Source organism: Hippocampus bargibanti, linkage group LG01 (assembly GCF_051943395.1).
Source record: "Hippocampus bargibanti isolate YZ-2025 linkage group LG01, ASM5194339v1, whole genome shotgun sequence".
In the NCBI taxonomy this organism is placed as follows: Eukaryota; Metazoa; Chordata; class Actinopteri; order Syngnathiformes; family Syngnathidae; genus Hippocampus; species Hippocampus bargibanti.
In genome coordinates, this window is record NC_142734.1 from 8,699,439 (window position 1) to 8,725,764 (window position 26,326).

Genomic DNA, 26,326 nt, shown 5'->3' on the forward strand with positions numbered 1-26,326 from the left:
TGGGTATTTTAGATGCTATAAAACGTTTTTCTGGTGTCAGTTAGGAAACAAAAAAGTGTTGTCGGCTGGCCTTTAAGTAGGCAGTCAATTCATACCCGTCACAGGAACGGAACCCATGTTGCGTGCACAAAAGTCAAACAAATGAACTACCTAACTACACCATTTGTGACTCAGAACATAGACCCTGCTTCGGAAAAAAAATCTATATTCAATCAATTGCATCCAGTCATTTTTCCAAATGAGAATACAGTAAAGTCTCGTTATATCGATATTCAAGGGAGTCCGAAAAAATATCGATATAACCGGGACTATCGATATATCCGACCCTGTTTGCATGTAATTTTCTCAGTGCGTGCATAGAAATAGTATCGATATAACCGGGACTATCGATATATCCGATATCGATATAACGAGACTTTACTGTACTTAGGGAAGATTTGAATCGTCTCCTGAATTTCTGTCTGGAATCTGAATGTTAGAGCAATGGAGACACATTTAGCCAAGACATGCGCAAGCACACCTGACTATGTTTATATTTGACAAAGGGCAGTGTAAAGTAGCATTCTTTGTCACCAATCCAAATTCTCTCTCGTAACCATGGTAGCCACTCAGGGATAGGGTTGAACACATGGGGTGGCAATGAAGCAGATGGCAGCGCAACTGGTGTCGCACCACCCACTGTCCCACTCCTCAGCAGTCTGAATTGTGATTGTGTGTGTGCGCGCGTGTGAGTGTGTCAGTAATGTGTACCACACTTCACGCAAGCACCACCCTTAGCTGACAACCCACAGTAAAGCCCTGTCTCTTAGCTTCTATAACCATGAATGTGACACAGAATAAAATGAAAATGCATGCTATACCGTGAACTGCATTTTCTGACGACAGTATACAGAAAATAACCCACAACATAAACCTTCCTCTGAAAAAAATTGCATCATGATAATAGGGTGTCAGAGCCTAGTGTGTCAGGCAGCACAGATGATGACGAGAACAATTCAAGCATGAATTGCTGATGGGATTATAACATCGTCTGCATTTAGGAATTAATGGGAGGGAAGTGTGTTTTGGCACTCCGAACACAAACACTTGTACAGTGGTAGGGTGTGAGAGTGTATTTTAGAGCGCAGCCCAGAAAACGAGGTCTGGGTGGATGAAACGTATCCTTGTAACAAGGGAAAAAAATGTTTTCGGTTTAAAACGGCTTACAATAATTCAAATCATGCGCCAAATGTGGTCAGGTGTAGTACCTTTCAATACTGTAAAAACTAAATCCTTGTTGTGGTGGAAGTTGCATACTAAACATTGGTTGCCATGTCTACTACTTCCTCAAGTTAATTTTGGCGGTTGGGAAATACTTTTGGTGCATTACTACCACCACCATGCTGGAGAAGGTGGCCACTAGAGATATTTCACCAGAAGTGATACTAGACTTCTACAATGTTTAGGAAATGGGAATTTAGGGGCGCCATTCCAAGCTATAATTTTAACATTAAAGTCGCGAGTGAGCATATTTAAAAAAAAGCTTATCATTCAAAAAATATAGTCTTTTCTTATGGCAAAACACAAACCTGAATGAGTTGCTGCTTTAGCTTCTGGATCTCAGAAATGTTCAACTCGCTCAGGAGGTCATCCACAAGACTGGGTGCTGGGTGGAACAACTCTTCCTTCTTGGGTATGCGGTTGTCGTTGGTGAGCATCTTGCTGAAGCCGTTCTCGTAACCATGAAGAGCATCGTCATTGTTGGGTTCAATGGTGGAATCGTCGGAGAATTTGAGGCCATCCAGAGAGATGCTGAGAGGACTGCAAAAGGGAAATTGAGGGTGATGTGAGACCACTGAATGGCGTGAAGTGAGGCAGAGATTGTGATCCTGCTTAAAACTAACCTGTTGTATAGTGTGTCTCCAATGTTCATGTAATGGGACAACTCCTTCCTAAGAGAAGCTTTCAGTTCACGTTCAGTCTTGATGGTCTCAAGGGCTTCACCGAGCTGACGCTCAGCAATCTCTTTGAGGCGGATGGCATCCTCCAACTGGCTGTTCAGAAACTGCATATCCTCCTCCAGACGACGTATTTCATGCTTCAAACCTTCAAATTCAACCTTGACAAAAATAACAGACAACAAAAGTGTGAGGTACGACGTAATCTTCAAGACAGTTAATCTTCATAAAATAATTGCCAATAACTATATTGAGTACTATGTCTATTTTGACATGGGTATTTGTTTTTTCCCCCAAAGATTGTAAGGGTATAAATTGCTGCTTGGGATCGTGTTCCTTTGGTCACAACTCACTACTCGTAGCCATTACGTGAGGTGAGGAAGTAGTTTGACGGGTAAATCGAGAGCCCTCCTGGTCAAAGTCGTGCGCAACCTATATATAAGCATCGTTGATTGTGGACTACTTTTCCGTCCTCCTGAGATGCTGGATGGCGGCCTTGAATTTCAGTCCAGAAGTCCCTGTCAATAGCTTGACGAAATTCCTCCCAGTGCCCTGTTTTTGCCTCAGTAACCACTAAAGCTGCATTCCAATTGGCCTGCTGGTTTCTGTAAGCTGCACCCGCAGTGCCATGGGACAAAAAAGCCTCAATAGGACTACTCATCTTCATCCTCTAGGATTCATCTTAATAATAATAATAATAATAATGATAATAATAATAATAATAATAATAATAATAATAATAATAATAATAATAATACATTTGATTTATAAGCGCCTTTCAAAACTCTCAAGGTCACTTTACAGTCACAGGATAAGTTTTTCTGTGGGTGAGCAGCTACCACACGCGCCAACGTTCACTCAACCTGGAAGTAACTCAAATAGATAGAATGATAGCTAGCTAGCTGGCTAATAGATCTTCTTCTTTTCCTTTCGGCTTTTCCTTTCAAGGGGTCGCGACAGCAAATCAGTGTCCTCCATCTTTAGAGGTTCTATCCGCGTGTTTGTTTTGGCCAAGCTTTTATGTCAGATGCCCGTCCGGCTTGGGACCGGCACAAGAAGCTAAAAGATAGCTACTAATAATAATACGTTGTATTTATAAGCGATCTTGACAGTATCTCTCACCATTGGTGTCCACCATACTTCGTCACCAAAGCATATTGCACACTGACCCTGGCATATGGAAGAAGCCGAGAATCTGAGCAAAGTCTTGCTGAAAAAAATGCCTCCTCTTCGCATTTAATCAGTTTATCGGTTGTCAACACTTCTTTGGCAGTGTGAGCAAAAGTGTGACTCAAATTTTCAACGTATGAACAAACTACGCCTCACCTGGCTCTGCTTGAGCCCCGAGACCTGCTTCTGCAACGAGATGTTTTCCTCCTCCAGCTCAGTGTAGTCCTGCAGCAGACGAGCCTCTCGGAACTTGTACTCCTTGATGTCATCACGCAACTGATTCCTCTGGAGCTCCACTATCTGGCTGTTCTGTGGCATCAAAATGGTGGCACAGCAGAGACACAGACAAAGAGTAAGAGTTGAAAGTGACAATGTTTTCAAACTTGTATTATTATTTTAAAGATACAGTCAGAGGAAATGGTAACTGGCAGGATATTGTTGCTTTGTGTCAGATTGTCTCGTGCACGAAATCTAAATCCACATCTAGCCGTAACCAACACGTGCTTGCTGTGTGTGCTTGATGGAGAAATGCAAGGCCAGGTGTCTTCCGGCTGTGACGCCACAAAAATCCACTTAAGCCTCCTCGATAACGAGTCTTCAGTTGCACAATTGAACGAGATCTAACAGATTGGATGTTCATTTCAGAGATTACATCCAGGAAAATGTGCCCTGCACACTGTCGTGCAATGCAGAAAAGCCCTCATCCATTATAAAAAAGGTAAGAGAGTCAAGGGAAGGCCCCTTCCCCCACTTACACACACAAACCTGAATCTGTAAGAATGCCCTCTGTTCTACTGGGCTACCTGGTTCATCACAAACTCATGTATCGCTCTTGGAAACAAACCACCCATGACATTTGAAGCAGAAAAAAAATACCATTTGATCAGGTGACGTGAGGAAAAGGAAGTAAAGCACATACACTCGTCACCGAGAATGCATCATCGCCTGAGCCGGGTGGGTAGCATGTGAGACTTTGTGCGTGTGTGTCATTCTCTCAGCAGATATGACCTAATAGCTGCAGAGGCATACTTAGATGAACTATCCCTTTGCCAGGTGGGCACTATCACTCACACTTGACAGCACATTAGCCAGTGCATGCAAGATTGTTCAATGAAATCAAACCTGACAGGCAGACAGGTTGAATCACTAAAGTTACTCCCCAATAATCTGATAGAAAGCTTTTTTTCCAATAGCCACATGCAGCAGTTAATTTCAAACAAACATGACATTTCTTTCCACAACAACATCAGCAACGTGCCTCAAGAGAAATGTAATCTGGGCACTGTCTCATTGGAAGTGTTTTGTTTCCGACAGTAGAGGCAACGCCCTTTATGTTTGCCACACCAAATGATTATCACGTGCAGAACTGAGCTACGCGTTGGTGTGTAATTCATGTTCAGGAATGGCGCTCCCCTAATGAGTGGGGATTTTTGGAGTGTGGGAGAGCTACTATAATAATAATAATAATAATAATAATAATAATAATAATAATAATAATAATAATAATAATAATAATACATTTCATTTATAAGCGCCTTTCAAATCTCTCAAGGTCACTTTACAGTCACAGGATAAGTTTTTCTGTGACTGATTGTCACAATTATACACTTGAGTCTAAATTGGGGAGGGCTAAAATAATTACGAATTGTGTGAATGTTGAAATCAATAGACATTTTCTGTTGATTTAAACTGTTGATTTTTGTGCATCAAAAAAGACACAAAGTGAGATGATGCACTTAATGTTGGTTTACCAGTCACCAAGAAATAATTATTCATGAGTAGTTTATTTTCAATGAAATCAAACATTGAACCAAATGTCCTTAAACCAAACGTGGCACTCAGTAGAACGTGACTTATGCCCTCTTTGAAAAATCTTATAGAATCAAAAATGCTGAAGATTCGTCCCAGCTGGTAGTTTACGGCATTTCTGTCAAACATTTGTTTCAACTGGCGGGTCCTTCCTGTTGATTTAGCAGGCCACAAGCCAACTTGATTAAAAGCCCCCCTCCATCCGATTATGTGGGACGCCAGAGCTTTGGCCTTTCACCTCTATGTCCTGCACCACACATTCTATTTCCAAACTGAAAACTAGGGTCAGATGGCCCGACCCCCTGACAGAAGGTCATTGGAGAATGGGGAGGCCTTGTGAACTACACAGCCAAGCGACATTAACATCTCCTTGTGTGCTACCAAGGTATGACCTATGGTCATCAGAGGGCCACAAAAACAAAAGAAATGTTGTTTCTGCCCCCAAACATAGCTAGTGACATCTGAACAAGCACAACCCATTTGGTTCAAGCACCACACTTGAACCAACAAACGTGCCACTTCCATCCAAAGTGGGTGGACACTTATAGCAAACCATCTTCCAAGGTAGGGAGGTTACCATTTCTAGGTCAAAGAGTGCCGCAAAACGTCACAAGAGCACATTACTAGGAAAGGCTTTTAAAAGTCCAAGCTCAAAGTGCCTTTCGGACCACTGGAGCTGTCAAGTGAACCAAGGAAAGCTTAACGGCATGATGATGCTGAGCCTGCTTAAATCACCCCAAAGCGTTGAGTTATTTCCCAATGTGTTTAAGCCGCTATAAGCAAAACTTCAATGGGGCAATAGCACAGTCGCAGTGGCAAAGTATCGGGATTATGCCAAATATAGATTAGGATTTTCGTGCTTGGTTAAAGGCTATTTCCTTAACACCAGCGAATCCAACATGCCTTTCTACAGTCGGTATTTAAATCGGATGGCTCTGAAGTGAGTACTGTCCGATAGACTCGGGTAACAGTGAGAGCAGAGGGGCATACTCAAGGCCCGTCACATCATTCGAAGTGACCCTCCAAAGCAAATTATGTACACCAATTTCATGTCTGCTAAATACCAAGGTGCAAATTTCCTTAATTTTTAAAAAGCATTTTGTTTGTTTCCAATTGCCTCTTTCAAAATAAATGTAGCATTAGGACAAACAGTTTACTGGTCGCTGATTTCAAAATTCGTCATTCATATATTTATTGTGAATATGTAGACAGAGACGACCATACATTTGTTTGAATTCACACTGAACTTTAAGTTGTTCGCTGATAGTTTTAGTAATGCCGTGGTACACTCGCCAGACTTGTAAGCGGGTAGTGAGGGATTGGTTCAACACAGTGACGGTGTGCGACTGACTGAAGACCAGTTCCGGGTGCAGCCCACCAGCAACTCACCCCAACCCCCTTAAGCAAAAGCAATGTTGAAAAATGGATGGATAGGTGAACCTCAGTCATAAAGGCCCTGTGTCGGAAACCCAAATTACAATGTGACCTACGATACAAAATGAATTTGAACCCCCTGACTTTGAGTATCTGCATTGATACAGCATTGCAAACTTCAGTAAATGTCTTTCATCCAGTAAATTTAAAATAAAGCTCAGTAAAATAAGCAAAATGCTCACCAACCTTGAATGCCACCACATGACAACCAAGCAGAGGCATTATTGTGCTCAGTGAACCCTTGCTACCATCTGTGAGGATGAAAGCAGATCTTTGTATCCTTGCGCTGCCTAGTGTGATTATTTCACTCAGACTTTCCTGACTGCCATCAGGAAGACACCTTTAAAATGACAATTTTTGAGTTTGCATTCAGAGTTGCGTGTGGATGATTGATTGTAAATTTCCCATTGTGAAACTACTAGTCAGGGTAAAAATGTGCCTTGATGCACTTAACAGTTTTTAGGCCATTGGGACAAAAGCTGGAGCAATATGGCCCCATTAGTGAAGTCTAAGTGTCAGACTCGAGTCTATGAGCTGTTGATGTATTCACATCGATTGATCCAGCACAGAAACATCCTCTTGTCATTTGAGCCTTGAGATGAAATCAAGACTGACACTTTCGGTAAGCAGACAAAGCACTGAGGTGAATGGCAAAGCGGGTGGAGTGAACGCTGGCGCGAATGGCAATCTTACGTGACTGTAAAGTGTCCTTGAGAGTTTTGAAAGGCACTTATAAATGAAATGTATTAATAATAATAATAATAATTATTATTATTATTATTACAGTAAAGTCTCGTTATATCGATATCGGATATATCGATAGTCCCGGTTATATCGATACTATTTCTATGCACGCACGGAGAAAATTACATGCAAACAGGGTCGGATATATCGATAGTCCCGGTTATATCGATATTTTTTCGGACTCCCTTGAATATCGATATAACGAGAATTTACTGTATTATTATTATTATTATTATAAAGCAACTCTGCCTGGTCGAGTCTAAAGGCTTTAAAGGCTACAAATAGAGACATTGGTAATAAAGGAGACAGATTTAGCAGAGCTGCCTTAAATTGCGCTGGTGGCTGTGACCAGCTGACCCACATAACATCTGGAGGGTTTAGAGTAGTAATGAAGTCCATACAGCAGTCCAAATTGGAGCAATAGCAACGAGTGCACGTAGAACTGATGACTTCATAAACCAAAAGCCCTGTAGGATTCCTGTGTGCCTTGCAAGTAAACATTAAATTTGCATGCAGTGTGAAAATCCATCCACATCCATCTGCTCTGTTGAGTAAACAATTCCAAATACGGTAAGCTGTCTATCCATTCATCCATCATCTGTAAATACTATATCGAGATGGAACGAGCCTAATGTTCTTCTCTAGTGGTGCAATGGATCAAAAAGCTCACAATTTGGGTCACGTACTTGAGTCACTGATCGGACCAGCAAAATAAAATAATTAAAAAAAGAAAATGACTCATTTTTTAGTGGTTTTATAAAACACCTTTGCCATTAAAAAAGTCAAATAAGTCCCTTTGGATTTTTAAGTGCAATACTGTATAAGGCATATATTCTTAGCAAGGAAGAAAGCTATTGAAAGTACCGGTATCTTAATTCAAACATCTAATGGGGTGACATGGATATCTAAGCAAGTATCTTCAGTGTAGTGCTTGCAGAAAAACACTGGCAACTGAAATCCCTATTTTGTGCCCATAATGAAAGTCATCACTGCAGGCACATTCCTCTAGAGTCACGCAAATGGTTTAATGATGTTGCGCCTATTAGCATACGCATCTTGACGATGTTTCTGCTTCTTGTGAGGACTTAATCCTGTTGAGTGTACCGAAACTAAGAAATGTGTCTTGTGTAAAATGTGTGTTCCTGGGGGACACACTGGCGTCAGAGAGCGCTTTCTTAGATTTAGCGCAACACGCAGCTCTCGTCGAACTTTGATGATGCCATTTGAGGGAACACAAAATGCGTAATTGTGGCTTTTATCCTACAATTATTTGAATTATTCAGACATGTTTATGTCTCAGGAAAGGACCACTGTTTCCCATGAAAGAAAATATACTGTACTAAGCCTGCCGAAAGATTTGAGCTTCTTTCTTTCTTCATCTTTCCATTTTCATTTCCTACTGTAATCCTGCTCCCTTCCTTTCTTTCTTTCTAACGCCGCTTTGGTTTATGGGCTAATTTAAAATCAAGGAGACAAAAGCCTCTTTCAGATCTGGTCATAATGCCCCGTTGGTGCCCATGCTGCCTCCACTTCCCTGCCACACCAAATCTGCCAAGCACCCGCTGAAGGACCATTAGAGGTGTCATTATCTGAAATGGATGGGGCTATTCAGAGAGTTGAATGAAACCAATTGGAATTGGCTCAGGCCCATGGTGCTAGATGACACCGCAATGCAGAACCCATGAGCAAAACGCTTGGTGCTCTGCTTTGACGCCATAACTGGAATTAATTTGTATGTGTAAACATCCAAGAAAGTCTCTCCATCTATTCTGTTTACAGCATTCGGGATGTACTTTTAATATACTGTTGTTGAATAGGATTGAATTAGCCTTTATTAGTGTAGATGAGAAGGTTTCTTCAGCCGTCATCTGTACTTCTTTGAAGGTGCCGGACGTTTCACTTCTTATCCCAAGAGGCTTCGTCAGCGAACGAAAGCCTTTGTTAGTGTGTTATTAGTGGAGAAATTTACATTTCCCAGCAGCAAAGTGATAAAAGGAAAATAAGTCGTAAAACAAAATACAAGAGCTGCTGTAAAAGCAGCCACTTTTGCAGCGCCATCTTGAAGTCAAAGCAACAACAAAACTAAATAACAAATACTGTGACACAACACAAAAGACACACACAGTTATTTAATCTTAAGTACTTTCTGCATCCCCTTTGTTATATGAAGCAGTTCGAGGTGAAAGAGGACAGGATCAAAGTGTCCTTTTCACCAGTGGATCAGTGACATTATGGTGGAATGTGCACATCGACTACAAACTAAATGTTAAAAGCAAACACACGGAACAAAAATAATTGATTTGACAACAATGCTCCATGTCCCAAACACACGTCCCTGTACGTGCCTGGTAACAAAGGTGACTAGGCATTCTCAGCTTGAGGACCTCAGGTGTCTTTTTCCCTTCCCTGAGATCTGAAGCAAGCAATCTAAGTGTCCACTTTCAAATCCGTTCCGAAGATTAACTCGAATTGTTTGAATTTTCTAAACTTTCACCATGAATAACCGAATTTTCAAAACGTCACTGCTCTCGTGAATCAAAATCTCGTGAGGTCCATTTGTTTTCCATAACAAACAAAAATACACCAAGGGGGATGCAGTGCTCAGCAGCAGTTGACCCAATTAAAAGGAGGAACTCCAAGATTTTCTGAACTTAAGGCGTCGTGAGTAACATGCCATTTTTAAGTCTTTCACTAATCGCAGTCAAGAAACACTGCTGACATCTGTCTCAAGTTGCAAGTAATAGACAACAGCACTGATCCCCTACATAACTATGGTCTTGTTACTAAATATATTTTAATAACCATTTCATCAACAGCCCAGCGGTATTTATAAATTCTACTTTGAGCTGCTGCTCCGTTCATAAAACGAGATTAACTAGAATAATGATGTGTCAGAGAGTGAAAGTTGAATTGAGGCCGAGTTTGAAAGCAAAATTGCTCCCATGTCAGTATCCTCAAATGTTGTCTCAATAAATTCAAAAAACGGTAACCATCAAATTCTGTCACTCCCTCACTATGCTCATCTGTTTTGATCCCTTCAGGTCTCAACCATCCTTCACTTAAACGGAGTCGCTTCAAAGCTCCTCAAGCTTGATTGCTGCTCTCCCCATCACTAGCTCCATGACTCATCACATGATCAAAGACAAGCAAAGACACACTCTTCGTCTGCACTGCTCTCTCGTCTCTTGTAATGAGGTCAGTTGTGAGTGCAAGTAATGGATGCTTTGACAGGGTGAGCCCATTGTCCCAAGTGGGGCAGAGACAATAAGGGTATGCATTATCAACGTTTGGGGAGCTGACAAGAGTAGAATGTGTTGGATACAATGTGTAAAAAGCCATTCCCCTGCAATTACAAAAAAGCAATTCACCAGCTCCTCCAGGCTATGCCCACACCGAAAGAATCCAAGATGAGTGAACTTGTGCACACTTATATTTACATGAAAATTTAATTCTTGTCCATTGTCGAATTAATGCAAAGTTAGTACAGATAAATATTCTGCCAAGCTGCACCACACATTGCTTGATAGAGCAGCCATGTTTAGCCTGGTGGATGCTAGCAATCAAAATATTTTATGAAACAAAAAAAGCTGAAGACAAACACCATAATACATAACCCTGACGACCATCAATCTCCATTCTTAATTGAGCAATTGAATTTGAGGTCATTTCTCACCTCTCTTATCTCCTGGTTAATTATGCTCAGGCGTTCATTCTCAGACTGCGTATTTGTCAGCATGTTGCGAGTTTGCCGGAGCTCGTTCTGCAGTTCGAGGACCCTCTGCTCGTAGTAGGCCTCCTTACAGGCCGACTCCTGGATAAGAGACTCCTCCCGGCTCTCCCCATCTGCTGCCACTTTCCGGTGGTTGGAGTAGGCTTGTCCAAAAGCCTACAACACAGGAGGACAACCTCAGTTAAAACCTACAGAAAAAAAATCTGAAAAATAAATCACACAAACTAAGAGTGAGTATTTTGCTATATGCTAAGTGGTCTATCAGTGAGGCTTAGCAATCGACTGGGCTTGTATCACCCTGGAAAAATAATCAGTTTAGCTCCATCTGGGCCGCTTCATGCATTCCACCCCATCCCCCCAAGCCTCATCCCTGCACGTGCACACCAGTGATGATAGGAAAGTACATGGAGAAAAGTAGAGCAATGGGTCTAAAGAGAGGCCTGTATTCTAATACTCTTAATACTGTCGGAGATCATAGCGGGAAGGTCATTGGCTATTTGAATGTTGTACAGCTTAAATCACTAAAGAGGGCAGATATAATCAGAATTCTACCTTATGCGATGATTTGAACTTCTATTGTGAGCTAATGGAAAAGTGGTCAATAAATCTCACACAGTTTGACACATCTGTTGTTTGTGGCCTTTAAGGAGAAAGGAAAAAGGCAAGACAGGTCCGGCCAGTTGGAAATGTATTGCTAACAGTAAAATCTAGGTTAGGCAATTCCCTCTCATTAAAATCACCTCCCAGATTTCATTCTCCACCCTGTCAATTCATCAGCACTGTTCCACTGACAAATGCAGGTTCTCATTATGCTTCACGGTCACGTGTCACTTAATATTGAATCACCTGCAGGATTAATCTGACATAAGTGTTTTCGTTGATGAACACAGACCAGCACGTGAATAGCTGCTGCCAGGTTTGCACCATTTCACGACGCATTAGGTTAAGCTCTAGAATTCTGTCAGAAAAAAATATTGTGGGCATTAGTATGAAGTCGAATTGACCTACTTTAGTAACTTTTGTAGACAAATATGAGATTTTTTTTGATGAACAAATTTATAAAATATTAAACTGACTGCTTTTTGAGGATATGATTTACATGTTTCAGTCAATGATAAAACATTGACTTCACCATCATAATTGCATAGATTTTAGCAATGTAATGTCAGTATTTGATATTCTCACACTAAATGCTTGCCGTATCTGGATCGGAATGATTGCAAGTTTGTTATGCTTATACAGTGTCAACACATTACAATGAACATAAAATACAGGGAGTCGCAAACAATTATACCACAGTGTGGATATATGACGTGTTGCTAAGGGGACCATAATCAATACCCGCAACTAAAACTGATTGCAAGTGCAGCAAGGAATAGTGCACCCTATCAATTTAAAGGGAGGTTTCTTGCGACAGTCCTTTGCTGAAATTTGAAGGAAATAAACCATGTGGTTTCTGTCTAATCCTACTTGCAGACAGACAAACCAACATTGGCAAAAACAACCTCCTTCCACCAATGAAAATAATGGATTAGTCTGAGAAGGAGAGGGAGGTTAGGAGGAAGAGATTTTCTCCTCAAGTAATGCCCGTTGACTTGGCCAATGAAATTTTGTCCCAACAACAAAGGGCCCATCAAGCAGCCTTTCAGGCAAAGGACAGTTCTGAGTTCACCGCACTCTGGCATCATTTGTAGTGCAGTTCAATATAGCAAACCAAAATGTTTGTTGGCGGATAGAAAATTGCCTTTCCTGTGTCATTGTGTGTTTTCCTTTCATCAAACACGCCATACCTTCTCATTCCCTGGGGGTGGATTGTGAAGGAAAAAAACCAGCGTCAATCAAAGGTTTTTCATTTAAAATGTGTGCACCCCAAAAACTAAAGCCTACTGACTGAAGATCTCCAATCTCACTGACCAAGAATGGATTTGGGGAGGGTAACTTTTGGACACACGCCACCAAGCCACTAATCTCAGGGTGAGCTGCTCGTGCCTACCCAAATTAATATTTATCTTTATCTTACCATATGCCGCAGTTTTGCATTGGACATGAGAGTATGGTTTATAAATCTCTTGTGGAGCTAATCAAAAGATGGTCTTTGGTCATGATTATGCCACATGGGCTGACAGATATTATAAAATAAATCACCAAACACATATGACCATATACACGAGCTCGGATGTCAGATTCAAGTTGAGTGCAAAGATGGGCTATACTATAGCAATGCACCCTGCCAAGCTGGTCTTTGAACATCCACGCAGCATCAAAAGAACATACAGTAAAGTCTCGTTATATCGATATTCAAGGGAGTCCGAAAAAATATCGATATAACCGGGACTATCGATATATCCGACCCTGTTTGCATGTAATTTTCTCCGTGCGTGCATAGAAATAGTATCGATATAACCGGGACTATCGATATATCCGATATCGATATAACGAGACTTTACTGTACTTTAGATTGAAAGAAAAAATCACAAAATTTACCATTGACCCCATGAACTAGAATTTTAGAAGTCTGCATTATTTTTACTTTGACAATCAAGACAATACCCTTCGATTTCTCTCATTTAATGTTAAAATCTGACACAGACAGATTGAAAACCATCAGAGAACCAATTCATCTATTCCATTTGGGGGAATCTGATGCTGTTATCACTGAGCCACGTTAGTCATCCTTTATAATTGAAGTAATTCTACACCCATCGTGAAAATTACAAGGTTACACTGTTTACAAGATGGACGTGGAGCAAGAGAGACTCTAAAAAGAATCCAAAAGGCAATACGAACGAGCAAGTTGCCATGCTATGGTTTGCGTTTTGAATCGGATAGGATCAATTTGACACCAGCTGCTTCTCACTTGATTGTTCAGCAACTAAAAGGACGCGACGACACCGATGGTCAAATGTTGGATAAAAACAATGCATATAGTTGAAAACATGTCAGAGCAGGTTCGGAATGTGGCTGTAATTCGAGGTTTGGTATTTTAGATTAAACCTGCATTGTAGCAACACCATCCACCACCTGCTCGAATAGGATTCAGACAGTTCCATTAAGTTCCTTGGATTGGGGTCGAGAGGGATGTAGGCAAGGCTGAGAAAGCATGGATCAAATATTCTACCACTGCTTAGGGACAAAAGATGATATTGGATTTGGTTCTCTTATTAGTGCATCAATGTCCACACTTCCAGGGGGTGATCATTTTAATGAATACCTTAAACAAAAACATCATGGATGATGAACATTTCCATGAAGGATGTGATCCCGTGTTAAAGTTTTCTTGAGGCAAAATAAAGCAAAACAAAACATCAGTCCCCTTGAGATGCTGAAATGTGATATCACAAGGCGCATGACCAGACTTGAATGCGCTGGTGCTGATGTTTGGGCTCTCTTATTATTTGTAGAACAACATAATGTGCTAAAAGTAGTTCAGACATTTGGATGCAGGGACCACTGGGTATTCCCGCAGTTTCCTTACAAAGTGCCATGAAAACACTCCATCTGGATGCCGGCCGGGGAAGAACAGTGGACTGGGAAGGCGAAATACAGTTACACACAGCGAATGGAATCTTCTGCCCCGTGAATCACAGCTCACGTGGAGTAAGAGCTTGCCATGACAAACAGCAACGCCATCCTCCCGCCTGCTTCCTGTGGGTTCATGTTCACTCACGGGTCACGGAGCAGTCAGCTACATTGCTGCGAGACATGTCGCATTTTTTATTAAGCTCAAGACTATCAGCTCCTCACAATACTATAATTTCTGGGGGATGGCATGTGGTTAAAGGCATCTTGAGAACTGCTGTTTTAAATGTGAACCATGGTCTATTACTCCAGGTCGAGCCAATACTCTGCCCAGAACAACTTATGTTTTTGTAAAAACATAGTTGTTTGGGGAATCCAAACCATGTCACATGCTAGTCTGCCGGCGGGAGTTAACTCAATTTAAAGTCAGTTACTGATTAGCGGATGCAATGCCAACACCAATGACGCTGCTCTAATGAGTAACATAGAAGGTAATGATTGCTTTGGATTTGAGTCTCCAGTGGCCATCTGCAGAGAATAACTAACTGCCCACTGGTTACATTATTCCTCTCCTTCTGATTGACTTACAGTTTCATCATCAAGTCTGAATTTGATCTTGCATGTTTTTTTTCTGCATAAGGAGAGAGCATTTTCACATAGAGACCTCATGAAAGCAGCCAAACGGGGACGGAGGTTGACATATGAGCTGCTTCGTAGCACTGCACCACTATGAATTATTGCAGAGAGCAGAAATTTCGGACTATGAATGTTGAAAGTGTGGCCACCGGCAAAACGATACAGCAGCACCTGGTGCTCAGCCCTGGTTGAGAGTCTCACCTTTGTTATAGAAGAGAGGGGTAAAAGCCTGCTAGGGCTTCAAGATTCTAGTAAATCATAATCACGAAGCAGGGCGTGTACCAGACAACAACCAAGTGTGAGGGGGGGATTCATACTTCCCCATAAAGAAATTTGCTTTCCCCGAGCTATGACTTCAAAAAATGTGTATCCTTACAGTTTGTGCATCACCTGTGGTTCCCTTGGTAAAGAAGGGAAGAAAGCCTGAAGCGATTGAATGATATAGAGTGGCTGTACCAAAACAAGCCAAGAAAATAATTACAAGCCAGCCTGAAAATGATATATTCAAGCATAAAACAAAATCGCGAATATTTACACAAGCTGGCTTTGATAACATTCAGGTGTTTATTGTACTAAGTTCATCCTGTCTACTGGATAGCTAACATTAAGCAGATTCTTTACTTACAGACAGTGTAGGTGTTCAAATAGCTGACATGTTTCGGCGACTACTTCCGCCTTCAGGTGTTATTCCGGTGTACATGGGGTGTACATTGATATATCTCTCAGAGAAACATTGACTATAATGATTCATACTTTAATTGACTAAAATTGGACTAAAACAAAAACACAAACGCATTCTTGTAAAAAAGAAAATAAAATACTATCAGTGGTGTAAATATTTCACAATAAACAATCATTATGCCAATGAGGTCTTAGGAGTTTAATGAGCTTCTCCGTAAGTTTCGGTTCGTGTGATACAGAATGTGATGGTACTATTTTTCATTTCAACAAAGGTAAGTAACAGTGAATTGAGGGAGGGACCAAAGTTTTTTATCATCTCTCTCCAGACTCTTTATGTTTAGCGCTCAAATGTCCCACACCATTCAGGATGTCTTAATATGCAATGCAAAAATGGCTTTATCTCACCAAATTGATGGTGTTGGATTAGAAGACCCATGTCCCCAGAGCCTCGCCCCAGGCATATGGCACGTTGCTACACTAATCACATTGACTGAGGAAAAGGAAAGAGATGGCTGTCAAGACCGCAGAGACGCTTGTTCTAAGGGTTCATCTCACTCAGCTTGTGCTCTTCGATCCTGCTCTGTCAACCATAACACTATCCAAGCTTGTCCTGTGCTTCTCCAAACTGAGATTTGCTTTAAAAGTTACTTGATTTAGCACATGTACAATATTCATCAATTTTGTCCTCCGCATTCAACCCTATACTGGCGGGTGCCCCTTCCATTACGCACTATCCTATTCTGTCTACAATCCCCATTTCTGGGAGGCCCTGAGAGTTCGGCATCTAGCCACTTCAGTTATTTTTGTCATAAAACCAAGTGTGTCATTCTCTTAAAAACACACACACGCTCAGGCATGTACATGAACACGCTTTGTCCGCTTTGAGAGCAACACACTCCAATAATCAGACCCAAAAGCCTAAAAAGGACTCTGGGAAGGGGATATAGGGAATCACTGGGGAGTGGTTATGGTATGTGGGCGGATTGCAGACACTTCTTGCCCCTGATTGTGTACTAACATCAATAAAAAAAAAGAGTCATCGTTTTAAATTGCTCAAAGAGGTATACCCTTTCAGTTTATGCCCTTTGGTTTAATTAATTTTGGGAGATGGGAACCAATGCTAGGTCACACTGACAAAAAGTCAAAAATATAATCCTAGCCATGAAAATGAATGGTTAAACTATCCATTCATTATCAAGTTTGTTTTCTCCTCACAAGGGTCATGAACATGCTAGAGCCCCTCCCAGTTGACTTCAAGTAATACACCATGAACTGAGCACCCACACATAAACTGTATAATTGTAAAAATGGCTGTGCTAGATGGTTTACGTTAAGGTAGCAAAAAAATCATCTTAAATTCTACTTATAGCGGCTACCACGTGAAAATTCAGCCAAATGTGTGTTGGTAATGGTTTCCTGCATGTTTCTGGCTGAGGTGACTTCACTGCTAAGCAACATGAGATCATTGCCTCTGATCTATTTTAAGGCCTATTGTGAGCCATAATTCTCATGCTTCCCAATACAGTTATCTTTAAAGAAAACAAAAGTTACATTTGACATAAACAGGATGTAGATTAAATGACAAAGGAGGAGCATGCAGAATAGATTTCTATGTAAGGATGTTTTATCAGACAAGACCATTGTTTTTGCCTATCTCTCTCACATTCCTATCTTTGGTCAGATATGACTTAACGTGACCTAAAACAAACTTGTGCTTCTTTTCCTTTCGGCTTTTCCCTTCAAGGGGTCGCCACAGCGCATCAGTGTCCTCAATCTTCAAAGGTTTGATTCGCATGTTTGTTTTGGCCAAGTTTTTACGTCGGATGCCCTTCCTGACACAACCCTCTGTACTTATCCAGGCTTGGGACCAGCACAATAAGACACTGGCTTGTGTCCCCTTGTGACTACAGAACAAGCACCTCTATGAACATAATAAAGATGAAGATGTGAGGGAAAAGGCTAGTAAACACCAAATGGTCATCGCACAGCATCATTCAAACAAAGCAAACCTAAAACAAACTTGATGAGCATAAAGAGAACAATTAATTCTTGCAACCGATGCTGTGAAAAATCTAATATTCTGTACAAGTCTTAGAGCGGCCCGGTTGTCAAGTAGGTTAGCACGTCGGCTTCACAGTACAGAGGTCTTGAGTTCAAGACCCGGTCCGGCCTCACTGTTTGGAGTTTGCATGTTCTTGCCGGTTGGTTGAAAGTGGAACGATTTGGTTGATATGAAATGTGAGCCTGGGCACACTATCGTTTGCAAACGTTGCTCTCGATCTGGCATCTGATGGAGTTGAACAATGTCCGGGCCGGGTAATAGCGTACCTCCTCAGACTGGAGTCCCTGTCTAAGGTTAAGATGTACTGTATCTCTTATAAAGGCACCTGACTGTCACTGACCGGAAGCTGCTATGAACGGGTGGGCTTGGCAGATACCCAGTCCTCTCTAAACCCTGCATTATAGTTGATATTCATCCTCTTATGCCCCGAGGGGAGGGGATTTGGGTCTTTATTTAGGGGCATTCAGAAAAGATTACCCCTCAACTGCAGACTTGCAGCGGAGAATAGATGAATGAAGAATAATGATCAGAATACCTCATCAAGGCTAGGAGGCCTTACACCAACACCTGATATCACTGTTCAAACACAGGGCTATGCGGGATCACCAATTCTTTTGAAATATGTGCACAACAGGGTGCTGAACTGAATGCTCTCCTGTTGGATACGGTCTGAATCTGGTCCCTTCTAACACCAAACGCTAGTTAACACCAAAGACCAGTTAAACCCAACAGGCTCCGATTCTCACGAAACTCACGAAACTCACAAAGGGTCACAGGGCTGACTACACATACACAATTTTAAAGAGCCCAACAATATCTAGGGCTGTGACTGCCTATTTAAATTTCACAATGCACAGCTGTTACCACATTTACACGGTGGGTGGTGTGAACCCGAATCTCTGTTTGCATCCAAACAAATTCAGGATTTCAGAAGTTGACAAAGGTCCAAATTACATATTAAAAAACAAAGTGCAACAGGAACGATAGCTTCCCTCTCTCGTGCATTAACGGTTGATGGTGTGGCACGTGACGACATCTGTGACTGGCTTAGGATAAGAATATCAACAAGAGCTGAGGGAACATAAGCCTTGAACCTACCGACACAGTGTAGTTAATGCAGTATAGCGTCATGAGTGTCTTCGCCTGACTGCAACAGTAATCCACACTCAACTTCATTATCAGACCCAGACCTGCAGTTTGTCTCACCACTCTGCAAATTGATAGTAACGTTGGCCTTCTTTCCACCTTTTTACTTACCGGTTCAATGCGGTGCATATTTTCTTTGCATTAGTGGAAGTAGTGTGTATTTAGCCAACTCCACCATACTGCAGCAGCAGATGCTGCGAGAAAATGACAGTCAGCATGTTAGGTTTTGTTTAGTTTTACCTCATTATTTTGCCTGAGAGATGTCCACACAAGAGGAAATAGACATAATGGATGGCACTGTGTCCCACGAGAGTTGCAAATAATGGGAGGGCGAATAAAGTGGTTGAAACCCAATGAGAGAATGGGCAACCCAGCTGGCTGAAATGGTGCCAGATGGCTGACAATGCACCTGAGTGATAATTTAAATACAATTATATTTCTTCATAATAAGACCAATTAATAATAAGTATTGAGCAACAACCAAGTCACCATTGTGATGATGAAATCAGAGGATTAAGCCCACCAATCCATAGGAGAGGATCTCTTAGCATACACCAATCAATACCTTCAAACAAGAGCATCTACTCTGGAACCAGCTTGGCCGCGAACATTCGGGTATATAAATGTGCTGTTACTAAGCAACACCACGGCACAAATCTCACCCATCACATTGCCGAGAAAGTGTAATATATGTGTGGGTGGAAATATTAGTAGCCCATTCCACTGAGGATAATAATGCAAGAACATGCTCATGGACAGTGGCAAATGTTGGGATATGAATGTCACTCCATACACATGAGAATTCAGTAGGAAAAACATTGTAGTTGTATTTATCACACGTTGAGTCCTCTGGACATTGTATTCCGGGCTGCCAAAGACCTAGACACAACAAGGGTTATTCAGAGATCATGGCCATCACTGCCACCAGTGTAAATAAACAGCAGCAGTGTTTTGTTGCCAGTTGACCGTCTACCAGTACGACTTTGTTTATTTTAATCTGACTGCCCTCCTACGAAACTTTAAAGTGAAGTTTATCTTTGGTGGAGACAAACTTGTGACGACCACCCCCGAACCACTTATATCTGGAGGAACGAGAGCAGACGACTTGATTTAACCACCATCCTTATTGTGCCCCGTGTTTGTCAATTCGCGAGCGTCGTCATCACCGTTTTACGACATTGTCGCAACGTTATGTAGCAGTATGGCATATGCTTCAGAACCTTCTCTGGGCTTTTGCGCAATGATTTCACAGTAAGATCAGAGCATTGTCATCAATTGGTGAGTATAGTTTTTGCAGTGACGTGCGGTGAAGTTCATGGCTGGTGAGGCACTGACGTCATCATAGTCAGATTTACAAACATAAGAACTCTACAGAGTAGCTTATTCACCATTTGATTGGCAACAGTTAACGTGTTTTGTTTAAAATGTCATGTCAGCATTCTTTATATATACAAACTGTAGCATAGAAAGAAATAATGTAAAACAATGTTATTATCGTGTTACCTTTACTTGTAAATGAAGTCCATGCGCCGCTCCTTCTGAAGAAAGGCATCGATAACTTCTTTGTAGAAGCCTTCCTTATCTTTCTTCAGTTTTAAAAGTCTCTCTGTCTCAATGAAGATCACTGTCAGTGAAGAAAGTCGTCCTTGATCAGTCCTGTTCCGACTGTATGTTTTCAGTCTTTTCAGTGCTGCGAATGACCGCTCCACTGATGCTGTAGTAGCTGGAACAGTGAGCACGAGCTGGAGCAACTTTGTCGCCTCAGGAACAGTTTCTATCAGATCCTTCTGGGGCAAAAAGCTGAGAAGCTGTCCAGGAGATTTACATCCATCCCTCACTGGTTGTGAGCTATACAGTCCAACGAGATCTACCTTTGGCTTCATAAAGTCAAAGAACCTGGCATATTTTGACAGGCTTTGCAGTTTCGCGTCATCAAAATGTTTCAACATTTCCCCAAATTTTGCACAGTCCACCAAACCAAGAAAAGCCAGCACACCAAAATGATCAAACCTGGCCTTCATTTGACAGCTTATGTTCTTCACAATGTTACAGAACACTCGTTTACATCTAATCGAATGTCTGTCTCCACTCTCTGTCAGGCCCAGTGCGCTGCATTTCTGCTCAAATTGGTCACGGAAACTGTCGAACTTCAGTTTCATACGCTCGAGAGCTGCAACAGTGTCGCGGATGTGTGCAAGCCAATATTCAATGTCCATCACTTTGTTTTGTAGCGCTCATAAAGTGCATCAATTTCGTTGAAAATGTCCTCATATGCCATAAGGAGCAAGCATGTTGCTGCTTTTGACAGCCACTGATCGTATCCTGCTGCCATCATCAGCGTGTCATTATCCCAGCTGTCGGGATTTTCCGTAATTACCCGAAATAATGTGCGCAGATCATTTTGGTGCATTCTTATTGTCTGCAGAAGCCTGGAGTTAGAGTTCCATCTTGTAGGTACTGCTCTGGGTAAATGGCGCTTTACTATATCATCCAGCAAGTGAGTGCGCTTTGTGGACTTGCTGAAAAATGTCGCTAGTCCCTCAGCTGTTTTAAAAAACGTGCGACATTCGGGCATGCACCTCGCTGAATGCAAGAGCATCAAGTTCAGTTTGTGTGCGTCACAGTGCGTAAACATGGCTTCGGGCACTTTTTCTTTAATTTTAGCTTGCACACCATTAAGTTCTGAGGCCATTACAGCGGCTCCATCATATGTCTGAGCTACAAGCTTATCAGCACAGTCATATTTCTCCAACACTCCGAGGACGTACTCAGCAATGGCAGGAGCGCGTCTGTCCTCACTCACATCGTCAAAGCCCAAAAACGCTTCCTTCACCTCACAGCCTGCTTCAGATGTCGCTGCATACTGTAATAGGACCGGAATCTGAGCTTGGTTTGTATCTGTGGTCTCATCTACAGTAAAGTCTCGTTATATCGATATTCAAGGGAGTCCGAAAAAATATCGATATAACCGGGACTATCGATATATCCGACCCTGTTTGCATGTAATTTTCTCCGTGCGTGCACAGAAATAGTATCGATATAACCAGGACTATCGATATATCCGATATCGATATAACGAGACTTTACTGTACTTCTACAGCAACAAATGGGGCTGCACCGATCTCCTTTTTAATGTCATTTCTAATGACACCACCAACTGCTTCAATTAAATCGTTCTGTATTCTGTTTGAAAGGCCAGAAAATACAGTGGATGTCTCCAAATGTCTCGCTAGCCTGTCATCTTTCTCAGCGAAAGCATGTAATAGTTCAACATAGTTGCCGCGATTAGCAGAGCCTTTACTTTCATCATTTCGAGGAAATGCCAGTATTGATGAGATCTTTTAAAATATCCCGGTTCTCCTTTACCTTAGCATTGTGGATGCTGATGTTGAGTCTTTTCATCCAAAGCCAAGTCGATCCTGGACATCCCGAATGTTTTTTAGCGCGATTTGACTTTGGATGTGCGCGGTCGACCGCTCATGTTTGATGAGGCTCCGTTGTAAATTTTTTAGGTCGCAATATCCCATTTGAGTCCAGACATTGTCATAAGTTGAAAACAGAAGGCAGGAAAAGCAGAAAAGGCGGTTTCTTGCTGGACATCCACACAGCGAGCCTTTTCGTGTGTACCAGTCCGTCTGAAAAGAGCGAGTATTCTGTCCCGTTGTCTGAAGCAAACCTTTTAGCTCCGGTGTTGGTCTTCCTTTAATTATTATCTCCTGCTTCGATTGAAAGTCCAGTTTAGAAAATTCTTTCAATTTATATATGTAATCCTCCATTCTGAAAATGAGGCCGAGCAACACGAAAAAATGACTGGAGGGTTGCACTTTACTTGCGAACTGTTTACTGTAGCTTGCTGTCCCTAATTCTATTATTCTGCAGCCGTGGAGTCGCAAGCATCTCTGGAATCACAAGCGCCCCCTGTCATGAGGCAGGAGAACTGTGTGCCTCACCTACGCACAGAGTTTTGATAAAAATAAAACAAAATAAACACTGTAGTACAGTGTTTATAATGTACAGTGACTGTACATTATATACACCAGCTAAACTGTAGAAATTTAGTTCATATAATAAACGTGTTTGAACACTTTAATAGCGATATGCAGAAGGACAGCAATGCGGTCTCACTGCAGAGCAAACCAGCACAGTTAGGATAGTGATTGCGCAATCCATGTTGAGGCTCAGCCGGCTGCTGCCTCACCACTCGTCTCTACTTAGTATTTGAACGGTAAATGTGAAAATTCAGCGATTTTGAAAAAGATCCAAAAACGGTGAAGTTGAATGGACAAGAACTTTAAAGTACAAATCACTAAATACAAATAACTGTTTAATTTATTTTTTCATTTGATATTTCCATGACAGGTTTCCATGATGACAGGTGAGGCTCTGCCTCACCTGCCTCCCCTGACTGCACGTCACTTAGTTTTTGCTTTTTTGAATGTTGCTGTGCCGATGACCATTTTCTGTTTGGGAGCCTTTTACTGAGCGAGTTGCTTGTTCTGTAGCCACAAAGGGACATAAGTCTTCTTGTGCCGGTCCCAAGCCCGGATAAATACAGAGGGTTGTGTCAGGAAGGGCATCCGACGTAAAAGCTTGGCCAAAACAAACATGCGGATCAAACCTCTGAAGATGGAGGACACTGATTTGCTGTGGCGACCCCTTGAAGGGAAAAGCCGAAAGGAAAAGAAGAAGTGTGGACCTGAGTATCTGACTTGACAATTACTCGGAAGATGGTTGTGTGCTGTGCTGTATAAGTAATGAAAACAATTTTGCATATTTTTCAGACTACGGGCTAATCATGTTCCAATGTATTCTTATTACTTTCACTGGTTCTTCAAGGGGAAGTTGAGAAGAAGTCAAGAGAGACAGGAGAGGAATGTGTTTGCATTTCATTTCAGATAACTTCAAATTCGTCCTTCCTTCAGACTGTTGTTGGGTAAGGCTGATGAGATAAAGCGAAATGGCTCCAGTAATGTATGGAAACGTTAGCAATATCAAACCAACATAAAAAACCCTGCTTTGACCGGGAGCCAATTCCTGACTTTATACTTGAAAGCAGTTTTTGAAAGCGGGATATGAGAAACCACAAACTATCCTGTCAGGGCAGAAATTTGTTCTTTTTCCCCTCCATGACAGAATGTATTAGTAGCATTTGGATTGGATTTACCTTTATTAGTCTCGCAGTGGAGAAATTTACATTTCACAGCAGCAAAGTTATGAAAGGAACATGAAAGGAATGAAAGAAGGACAAATTTTCCCCTGTCCAACAACTTAACAATAAAGTGCAGCTCGAGAGCAGACGAACACGGTGCGGGAGAAGGCTGCTCGAGCCACTCTTGAAATAATTTTATGTGACTGTCGAATTCAACTCCAGCTACACATTCTTCCCATTCCCTAAGCATTGCAACAACACTGCTTTCCTCCCTCTGTGGCTCACCCTACACTATTGCGCGGGAAGGTTTCAAAATTCAAACCTGCGCCACCCCTTGCAACGGAAACTGGTCATTCTTGTACAATACAATACAATTCATTGTAAGCGGAATTCCTCCGGCTATGAGGGCAATGAAAATGTGGTCATTTTGATGATGATCGTGAAAATTTGGATATTGAAGAAATTTGATCTGCTGATTTTTGAACCACAGGTTGGAATGGCAAAATCTCATTTCTCAGCCAACTTTCTGATAAGACAAGCACATAACGAAAATCGAAAACAAAATACACATACAGTAGTATGTCTTGTGAAGCCAAGGCCGACACCTTAAAGGAGAAGCATGAATTAAGAAAAAGGATGAAGTGCAACAGTGATACTCTGAGCAAAAAGCAGCCCATTCTCATCTTTACCTTGGAGCACAAGCGACAGATTTTATGATGGAAGCCATTTCAAATAACAATCTAATAAACATAATGACAAATTACATATAAAAAGCACCGCAGCTGACATCACCGAATTCAGTGATTATCATTTCAGATCTATTAAATACTTGTTGCACTAATTAGTAATTATTAAATACTACAATGCACATGTTCTCTTATGCATTTTACCTCTTTCAGCAAGTCGAGCTCCTGCCTCACACCCTCGTACTCAATCTCGAGTTCGTCGTACTGTTGTTTGAGCTGCTGTTTCTCCTCCAGTACCACCAGCCCGTACTCAGCCGCCTGGATCTTCTCGTTGGTGGTTTCCCCCAGTTCCCGTGACAGGCGCTGGATCTCGGCCCTCATCCATTCCGGACCCGCCTGGAGTAATAGCAAAGAGTCCGGGTAGCCCAGATCTTCCACGGACATCGTCGTGACGGATGAAAACAGGTCAACAGACTGGTCTCAGACAAGAAGGATGCGGTGCGCGTTCAGGCTAGGTAACCTTGAAGAACGATGTGGTGCTCAAATTCGTCTGTATTTGAATTGCATGGTTGCTGCGTTTGCGTCTTTCGGTGCTATTATGGCGTATTTGGTCATGTAGACGACTCCGGTCAAGAACCACTAACGACCGCCGCTGTAACCCCTCAGGAAAGCTTCGTCGTTTTGCCCCCAGGTTTTCCTCGCCCCTCCATCGACTCGTCCCAGCCCTACCGCATGAGTGGGCGTGGACTCATTGACGACAGGGGAACCGAGAGACAAATTCTGTTATTACTTTCAGCATAAAATATAGTCAACCTTCATAATCACGCCATAGCGTAGTAACGCACTTATTTTACTTATTGCGCAATTGCTATATATTTAAACACATGTAACGTGTATTGGGTGACAATGCGTGAAGTGTCACACAATTTGAATAAACTGAGATTTTCTTTTGAAATCAAAGCCAATCAGGTTCCGGGACGTTCAAACTAGTCGTTGCAACTTCAAGAAACAGCTGAGAGCGGCCGGTTGGGGCAGCTGTTAAAATTTATACGATGCATTGAGGGAAAAGTAGTTTTATCCTGAGCAAAAATAAGGCGGGTGATACGATGAAAAAACTCATTTCCCAAGATGCTTTAAGTGTCTGCCTATGTGGAACCCGGAAATGTGTGTCAGCGCCGGTTGTTGGACAGCAACAGGCACGAAGACGGTTTTTACTATGACATGGCTGCTTGCTGCCATCTATTGGAAATAACTTGAAACCAAGAATGAAACATTGAAGACGCGCTCAAGGCGTTGCCTTAGGAGGGTTGGTCCGTTGCTACGATATTTGATAATCTCACGTAAATACAACAGATACAATTAAACAACTGTTCTCTCATCAGTCACTGAAGTAAATCAACAAGAACAACGATGAGCTGTGACTGAGTGGTGTCGTTTTGCGTGAATGTGAATGCCGTTGAAGTGTGATTGCTTGTATTCATGAAGCCAGGTGTCCTTTTAAGTTGTTAAAACACATATTTTTCCCAATGGAGATGACTCGAGGGATATCTTGAGCAGGCGTCAGTGTCTTCGCCATATTTAATGTGGCAACTCTGCTCGTAAACTTGGGAGAAGAGATAAAGA

General features: G+C 41.8%; 1 protein-coding gene across 1 annotated transcript in view; it reads right to left on the reverse strand.

Annotated features, from left to right (window-relative positions):
- LOC148902981 (protein bicaudal D homolog 2-like) overlaps positions 1–25,450 on the reverse strand; it is a 37,979-nt gene extending 12,529 nt beyond the window's left edge. The window contains exons 1-5 of the mRNA XM_088994335.1: positions 24,908–25,450; positions 10,768–10,980; positions 3,264–3,416; positions 1,884–2,098; positions 1,569–1,800 (exon numbers count right to left, since the gene is read on the reverse strand). Of these exons, the coding sequence (XP_088850461.1) occupies positions 1,569–1,800; positions 1,884–2,098; positions 3,264–3,416; positions 10,768–10,980; positions 24,908–25,147 (1,053 nt within the window). The 5' untranslated portion in view covers positions 25,148–25,450. The remainder of the gene's footprint in view (positions 1–1,568; positions 1,801–1,883; positions 2,099–3,263; positions 3,417–10,767; positions 10,981–24,907) is intronic.
- Between the last annotated feature and the right edge of the window lie 876 nt (positions 25,451–26,326).